The sequence below is a fragment of the Mandrillus leucophaeus genome, unplaced genomic scaffold, assembly GCF_000951045.1.
Source record: "Mandrillus leucophaeus isolate KB7577 unplaced genomic scaffold, Mleu.le_1.0 Scaffold986, whole genome shotgun sequence".
In the NCBI taxonomy this organism is placed as follows: Eukaryota; Metazoa; Chordata; class Mammalia; order Primates; family Cercopithecidae; genus Mandrillus; species Mandrillus leucophaeus.
In genome coordinates this window covers 293,101-301,347 of record NW_012110763.1, presented here as the reverse complement: position 1 = coordinate 301,347, position 8,247 = coordinate 293,101, and the positions used below count along the sequence as shown (strand labels likewise).

General features: G+C 57.1%; 2 protein-coding genes across 2 annotated transcripts in view; one reads left to right on the top strand and one right to left on the bottom strand.

Annotated features, from left to right (window-relative positions):
- The first annotated feature begins 896 nt into the window (after positions 1-896).
- PTGDR2 (prostaglandin D2 receptor 2) lies at positions 897-5,925 on the top strand. The gene is made up of 2 exons (XM_011971088.1): positions 897-993; positions 3,120-5,925. Exon 2 carries the CDS (start codon positions 3,129-3,131, stop codon positions 4,317-4,319), a length of 1,191 nt encoding a protein of 396 aa, XP_011826478.1. The 5' UTR covers positions 897-993; positions 3,120-3,128; the 3' UTR covers positions 4,320-5,925.
- LOC105532801 (coiled-coil domain-containing protein 86) overlaps positions 5,777-8,247 on the bottom strand; it is a 9,187-nt gene continuing 6,716 nt past the window's right edge. Inside the window, exons 3-4 of the mRNA XM_011971089.1 lie at positions 6,830-6,904; positions 5,777-6,639 (exon numbers count right to left, since the gene is read on the bottom strand). Coding sequence (XP_011826479.1) covers positions 6,520-6,639; positions 6,830-6,904 — 195 coding nt within the window. The 3' untranslated portion in view covers positions 5,777-6,519. The remainder of the gene's footprint in view (positions 6,640-6,829; positions 6,905-8,247) is intronic.

The following is an 8,247-nucleotide window of genomic DNA, read 5'->3' as shown; positions in this document are numbered from 1 at the left end:
CAACCTCCACCTCCCGGGTTTAAGTGATTCTCATGCCTCAGCCTCCCAGGTAGCTGGGGTTACAGGTTTATGTCACCACGCCCGGCTGAGTTTTGTATTTTTAGTACAGACGGGGGATTTGCCATGTTGGCCAGGCTGGTCTTGAACTCCTGACCTCAAGTGATCCACCTGCCTCAGCCTCTCAAAATTGAGCCTGTTTTAAATAAAAGCTATATGACCTTTGCCTTAGAGCCTACATTCATTTTTCCCTCAGAGGGGAAGGAAGCTGATTTTTATAAGCACTTACCGTGTGCCGTGAGCTTTGCGGAATCCACCTCATTCAACCCTTACCATAGACTGTAAGGCAGATGTCACTGCTCCCGCTCACAGATGACAACCCCAGGCTCAGCAAACAGAAATGACTGACCTCTTGGCCTGCGTTCTTCCCACTGCCTCCACTACCCCACTGTGCTTTCCTGGCCTTAGGGCCCTCGGGTCCCTAACGGACAGGCCCCCACACTGCCCGGGAAACGCAGCAGAACTGGAGGGGTTTCTTCTCTGAGGATTCTGGTGTCAGGAGATGGCAGCCCAGGCACAGTGGACAGATGGATGAGACATTCTCCTTCTCACGCACTTATCCTACACGCTGGTCACTCTCAAAAGCACAGCCCTAGGCACACTGGGGCTCACACTCTCTTGCACACATTGATTTTTTCACGTGCACTTGCATTGCCCTCTGGGCTTCTGCAGTCTCTTTCATGAGGCAGGGGTGGGTGGAGCAGGGGCTGCCGGCACTGATGGAGACTGATGCTACTCGAACTCCCGTGACAACTCACTCTCTAGCTGTCCCCGCCTCCCCACACCCCACCCCTAAACACACATGCACTGGGGCTGACAGCTATTTCCTCTCTCAGCCTCCGTCTCCCACCTCTGTCTGCCTGCTGCCTCTTGTCTAGCTGCTGTCAGGAGCTGACTGCCTCCGGGGCTGGAATCCTGTGCTCCCTCTGTGCCCAGGTAAGGAGGCAGTGGCCCAGGGGCTGAGCGGCCTAGCGCCCTCTCTGGACCCACAGGAGAAGGCAAAGTTTTACCAAGTGAGAGGGCTGTTACCAGCTAGATTGGCAGAAGGCTGAGTTTACCAAAGATTGGAGGGGGACTTGGTGCTCAGAGGAGGGAAGGACTAGCTTCTTTGAGGCATTAACTAGATGTCAGGTACCAGGGGAAGCCACTCAACTGTCTGTCAATATTCACAAGCAGTCTGGGTGGGAAGATGACACCAGCGGGTTTAAAGTAACTGGCCTAAGGTCACGTAGCCAGGAAGCCGAGGAGCTGGGATTCAAACCCAGGTCTTGGACTCCCACAGCTTGCACACTCTGGCTGCCTCTTTTTTTTTTTTTTTAACCTGCCAAAGCTGGACCTTAGCTGCTGGGCTCCTGAGAATCTTGGGAGGCCGGGGGCTGTCTCTATTGAGTCAGAAGGACTGATCTGGCGGTTCCCAAGGATGGCAGGACTGTGCTCTCTGATCATCCCCATGGGACTTGGATAAGCAGCAGCTGGTCTGCAGGGAATGTTTCAGGGCAGTGGGTAGCACTTGGCTGTCTGCTGGGAGTGAAGTCCCAGCCCCACTGCTGCAGCTGAGGAATGCGGGGCAAGTTGCTGTGCTTTTCTGACCTTCATCAGTTTCTTCTTCTGAAAACTGGGGTCTCATAGGTCCATTGCAAGAGTAACTGCTCTGCATATTCTAAAGCCTAGGAAGTGCCCATTCTCAGGAAGCACAGGCTCCTTTTCCATCTACCTGCAGATTCCCAGCTCCAAGGGGCTCATCTGCCAGCAAAATTCTAGTTTGATAACCCAGGACCCCACCCTATAGAGGACTGTGGTCTCCAGAAGGGAGTGGGTTTTCTCATCCTGGCCAACAGTGTTTTCCCTAGAAAGATGAGTACTAAAGACCATTGCTCCCCTCTCCCACTTTCCTTCTTCCTCCTCCATCCTCTCTTCCTTGGAATAGGGGAAGAGGAGAGAGCACAGGCTGAGCCTGAAACTTGCTCCTCCACATGTTTGTGCTGTCTGGGTGGCCCTGGGCCAGTTATTTAACCACTTGAGGCTCAGTTTTCTCATCTGTAAAATGGGATGGAGTACTAGCACCATTCTTCTAGAGCCAGAAAGACAGCACCTATTGAAGGACCTACCATAGTACCTGGAGTGTCACTGGTGCCCAGGACAACCCGAGTCCCTGTCCCTGGCTACTTGCCCCCTGCCTCCTGCATGGAGCCTCATGCAATTTCTTCAGCCCTCACTGATCCTGACCAGCCTCACATCAGATGGTCTTCAGGCTTTCAATGAGGATGTGAGCATGCACGTCTTATTTCTGGATGAGTGTGCGGGGGAGTAAGTGAATGAACAGGGCACAGAGAGCTGCTGTGGCTACTCCTGAGCGGGGAGAGATCTTTTGGCCCCATTGGGCCTGCAGAGCCCCATGTGGGAGTTCCTCCTACCCAGCTCTCCTGGCTCTTATCTTATTTCCTCTCCAACTATCAGAGGAGGGGCTGGTTCCACTGTTCACAGTCAACACATCTAACCAGCCACCACTGAGTGCGGGGAGCTGCACGGAGAATCTGTAGAGAGGCAAGGTCTGGGGGTGCTGTGGGTGGGAAGGGGCAGCATCTCCATCCCCCAGGCCAGCAGGACCCTCTTGCCCTAGTTGTGGGGACTCCTTCACCCGCCAGTGCTCTGGGGATTGGAAAAAGAAGTCCTGTGGGCCTGACCTTGTTCCTATTTCTCTGTGTGATCCTAGACCGTTTGCTTCATAGTCATCACAACGACACTGATATAGAGCTTGCTGTGTGCCAGGCCATGTTCTAAATGCTTTTATGTAGTAACTCATTTAATGCTCCCAATAACTCTATGAGCTAGGTGCTGTTATGACTGACATCCAAGTTTCAGATTCAGAAAAAGGCTCAGGAAGGTTAAATGACTTGCCCAGGCACAGCAATGCTGGGATGTTACTCCCCCCGCCCCCACCGCCCAATATATTCATGGGTCACATTGGCATCTCCTGGGGACGGTCCCACCCCAGGCCTCTCTCTTGGTTCCCCCGTGGCCCCTGCACTGCCAACCTAGGCACCTCCTTCCCTCCACTGCAGAACCCCACGATGTCCGCCAACGCCACGCTGAAGCCGCTCTGCCCCATCCTAGAGGAGATGAGCCATCTCCGGAGCCACAGCAACACCAGCATCCGCTACATCGACCACGCGGCCGTGCTGCTGCACGGGCTGGCCTCGCTGCTGGGCCTGGTAGAGAACGGAGTCATCCTCTTCGTGGTGGGCTGCCGCATGCGCCAGACCGTGGTCACCACCTGGGTGCTGCACCTGGCACTGTCTGACCTGTTGGCCTCTGCTTCCCTGCCCTTCTTCACCTACTTCTTGGCCGTGGGCCACTCGTGGGAGCTGGGCACCACCTTCTGCAAACTGCATTCCTCCATCTTCTTTCTCAACATGTTTGCCAGCGGCTTCCTGCTCAGCGCCATCAGCCTAGACCGCTGCCTGCAGGTGGTGTGGCCGGTGTGGGCGCAGAACCACCGCACCGTGGCCGCAGCGCACAAAGTCTGCCTGGTGCTCTGGGCGCTAGCGGTGCTCAACACGGTGCCCTATTTCGTGTTCCGGGACACCATCTCACGGCTGGACGGGCGCATCATGTGCTACTACAACGTGCTGCTCCTGAACCCGGGGCCTGACCGCGACGCCACGTGCAACTCGCGCCAGGCGGCCCTGGCAGTCAGCAAGTTCCTGCTGGCCTTCCTGGTGCCGCTGGCGATCATCGCCTCGAGCCATGCGGCCGTGAGCCTGCGACTGCAGCACCGTGGACGCCGGCGGCCCGGCCGCTTTGTGCGCCTGGTGGCGGCCGTCGTGGCGGCCTTCGCACTCTGCTGGGGGCCCTACCACGTGTTCAGTCTGCTGGAGGCACGGGCGCACGCCAACCGCGGGTTGCGGCCGCTTGTGTGGCGCGGGCTGCCCTTCGTCACCAGCCTGGCCTTCTTCAACAGCGTGGCCAACCCGGTGCTCTACGTGCTCACCTGCCCCGACATGCTGCGCAAGCTGCGGCGCTCGCTGCGCACGGTGCTGGAGAGCGTGCTGGTGGACGACAGCGAGCTGGGTGGCGCGGGAAGCAGCCGCCGCCGCCGCCGCACCCCCTCCACGGCCCGCTCGGCCTCCTCCTTAGCTCTCAGCAGCCGCCCCGAGGAACGGCGGGGCCCCGCGCGCCTCCTCGGCTGGCTGCTGGGCGGCTGCGCAGCGTCCCCGCAGAGGGGCCCCCTGAATCGGGCGCTGAGCAGCACCTCGAGTTAGAACCCGGCCCGGGTAGGGCAGCGCTCACACGTGAAAGCATCACCAGGGCACTGCGGTTCAACTTGATATCCGGACTCCAGCCACAGTGATCAAAGTCGGAGGGGGCGGGACCCAGGCATCTGCATTTTAAAGCGCCCCGGGAGACTCTGAATCTTTTTCAGAAACAGTGAGTTAAAGCAGTGCTTCTCAAACTTTGATGTGCCTGTGAAAAACCTCGGGGGTCTTGTTAAGTGCAGGCTGATTCAGGAGGCCGGGCCGGGTGCTGAGAGTCTGCATTTAACAAGCTCCCAGGCCGCGAAGCCAGTGCGGCAGGTTCACAGAGGAGGCCTGGAGTAACACAAAGTGAAACTCATAATAGACTTCCCACACTAGGGCTGTGGAGTCGGAAGGGCACACGGGCGTCTCCCTGGAGCTCAGTTTTACCAGATGATGGGAGAGGGAGTCTTATGTTAAACCAGCTATGCATTTTTGGAGAAGAGAGAGGCAAGGTTTGAGAAGCACTGTTCCAGTCGGCCCTCTTTATTTAGCCAGTGCTTACTGCCCTAGACGCTTTATCCCACAATCTTAAGGAGCAGCTTCTATTAGCCAGTCTTTACAGCTGAGCACATTCTGGCTCAGGGAGGTTAAGTGACGTGCCCAGTTTCAGGACTAAGGACCACAGGGGTCTGCACTGTATGTAACCCTAGGCATCACATGCTCAATGACTCTGGTGAGCGAGGACATTCTCTGACTTACTGGAGGGACCTAAGATGCTACCCTGTGACCCAGCACTGCCCAAAGTGCTTCCAAGGCAGAAGCAGCAGGGGATGGCGTGGTCAAGCACTCGGGAAACCTGGGGCTAATCAAATCCAACAGGGGAAATGACTAAGTCTTCGGTCTTTAGAATTTGAATGGGCACAGCAACTCCGAGACTACAGCACGTGTCATTTCTTAGCTGAGCTGACCAGCCTCCCTGCAGGCCTGGTATTCTGTGGGATACCACTGGGTATCCCCTGGGCACTGGTAATCCCAAGATCTGTGCAGCCCCCGCCTCCAGGCTGCATGGGGCTGGGCAGCTACCATTTCCCATTTGTGGGTAGAAGGGGTAACTTGCATTTCTGACCTACCACTTCCACTGCACCGCGTCTCATTCCTCCATCTGCCATGGACTTGGGGTCAGAGACTGCTGGGTTTGAGCTCTGCGGCCCAGGGACTGAAAAACTGGTGCCAGTGAATTCTGCTTGGTGGACGAAACGTCAGTGGAAGAAGCAGATGAGAACCTCTTGAGATCTTGGTCCTGTATTTTTTTCTGCCACCAAAGCCAGGGTCACTGAAGGCCTGGCCCACAGCAGGCGTTGAGCAAAGGGAACAGTGAGGTGCCCAGCTAGCTGTATTGACACCCTGTATTGACACCCCACCCCTGCTCCCTCCTATCCCTTCCCCCTTTACTCATAGCACTTCCCCCATTGAACACGTGGTGCATTTTGTTTGTTTATTATGTTTCCTCTCCATTAGAATGAAAGCTCCTCGAGGGCAGGGACTTTGGTCTATTGTCTGTATTTGCTGGTGCCTAGGATTGTGCCTGTATGCAATAGGCACTCAATAAACATTTTTGCTGTAGACTGGACAGGCATGAGTTAGTCAGATTCTCTGGGGCTTCTGCAGAGTCTGGTTTGGAAAAGGAGGTACTGGGGAAAAACTCTGCTCCCCGCAACCTCCCCATTTTAATCTTTCAGTGTTGAAAAGTGGAGAGGAGCCGGATTCAGTTTGCTGGGGACAGAGCCAGTGGGGTATGGAGGTGCTCAGAGCAGTCTTTGGGAAGGTGTGGGGGGAAGCTGGGTTCCCAACTGCCAGCCTCCAGGCCTGGGATGGACCTAGCATGCTGAGAAAGGGCATACACCGCTGGGGGAGTCACCTGCCAGCCACCAACTCACTGAGGAACCAGAAGAATTGCTGTTCTTGGTTTGAAGGCACTTGGAGGAGAGGAAGGAGGGATGGGGGCTGAATCTCTCCCCGCCCCCATCTCTGCCAGGTCCCAGGTCCCCTCTGGGCTTCTGTCCCACACAGACCTGCCTGGAAGCCTTCAAAGGCCGAGGAGTCCCGGTCGAGGTGGGGTCCCTGTTCTGCAGCCACGGGGTTGGAGTGCTGGCTCCAGCAGAGGTCTCAGGGTGCTGTGTCTGACATGATTGTTGGCCATGGAAGGCCTCGGGCTGTCCTGAGCTCAGATCTTGGCTGCTGGCCGCTGGGGCGGCTGCTTCTGCAGCAGGGCCAGGGTGTCCCGCTTCTCAATGGAGCGCAGCTGCTTCTTCTTTGCCCGCTTGAGCTTGGCGGGGTTTCGGATCTGGGGATGGTATGAGGGGAGGGCATTAGTGTGGCTGCAGCCTTGGTCCAAATTCCCAAGGGAGAGGAAGCTGCCCCACAGGGGCCTGAGATCACAGCATGACAGTGGGGGCACATGAGGCAGGGGTCGAGGCCCTGGTTTGCACCCCCAAGCGGGGCAGAAAGGCAAGGGGGGAAAACGAGACACTCACCACTTGGACGACTTCTGCCTTCCGCTCATTCTCCAGGCGGCGTTTCAGGTTCTCGGCCCGGCGCTGTTTCTTCTCCTGGAACATGCAGAAGGGGATTTGAGTCGGGGAGCGGAGGCGGCCCTGGTCTCCCAGACCCCAGAAGAGTGCAAGCTGGCAGAATTCCCACAAGGAGAAAGGCCCTCTAAACCAGGCTCCAGGTTGGTGATGTGTGGGTGGAGGGCCAGCGGGAGCAATCCTGTGCCACGGTCTAGTGCCAGGGGCCAGTGCCAGGGGCCCACTGTGGTGGAAGCTCCTGACAGCACGTTGGGAGATGGGTATGGGACAGGTAACTGAGAACAGGGGCTGAGACATGGGGGGTGCCCACCTAGAGATTCACGCACATGCAGACAGTGGTCCCTTGGGCCACTCTCATCAACTGCCAAGGGAGAAAGGGGTGCTGGCCCTTCCCCCATTCCCACCCTCTTGGACGGTCTCCCCCTCTTCCCCTGGAGTCCCGCTGCTGCAGAATGCCAGGTTAGGGGTGAGGGCTGGGTCCCTGAGATTTTCGCAGGTGTGGGGCTGGGGAGGGGCTGCACTGCACAGAAAAGGCTCTGGAGCTATCTGGGCTGGGTTCGAATCTTGATCCTGTTATTTCCCAAACAGATGACCTTAGCAAAGTCTGTGCCTCAGCTTCTCCATCTTTAAAGTGACAGTGACCACAGTATCTACCTTGTAAGATAGTTTTGAGAAATCATTGAGGGAATGCATGTGCAGGGCTTGGAGCAGCCCCTAGCTCCTTGGGCACACTGAGACTCTCGATGGAGTCTGTCTTGGGAGGGGAAGCCCAGTGCTCTCTGGCCATGCTGACTGTGTCCCTCGGCAAGGCCAGGGTGGGGATGTCAGCTCCAAGGCTGCTGCATGGTTAGGGGTCTCTGCTGGCTTTGGTGACTTGGGGTAGCAGGGGTGGCCTAGGCCCTGGGGGAGGAAGGAGAAGTGAGCCGTGGCCTCTTGTGGTCAAGGCAGGCCTGGGCTGGGCAGGAGTACCTTTGCAGAGGACCGTGAGAAGTGAGATGGCAGCTCTGTCTTGCCCAAGAGGGAGCCAGGGCCACACAGGAAAAGAGATAAGGCCTCAGCATACAGTGGCAGACACACCGTTCCTCGGATGTCAGCTGTAAGCTGAGCTGGGGTGACTTAAAGCAGGGGACAGATGACTGAGTGACTGGCCCACCGCTTTCCTCAGTGGCCAGGCTGGGACCACGGGCTAGGGATGAGTTGTCTGAATCCCGTTCAGCACTCCTCCTACACCCCTGGGGTCATTAGAGGAGTGGAGGAAGAACCTCCCACTGCTGTCTCTGCCCTGGGGGGCAGGTGCTGACCAATGCCACCCCGCTTTCTCTGCATGCTGCCTGCTAAGCATGGCCTCTTCCCCCCATCCCCAC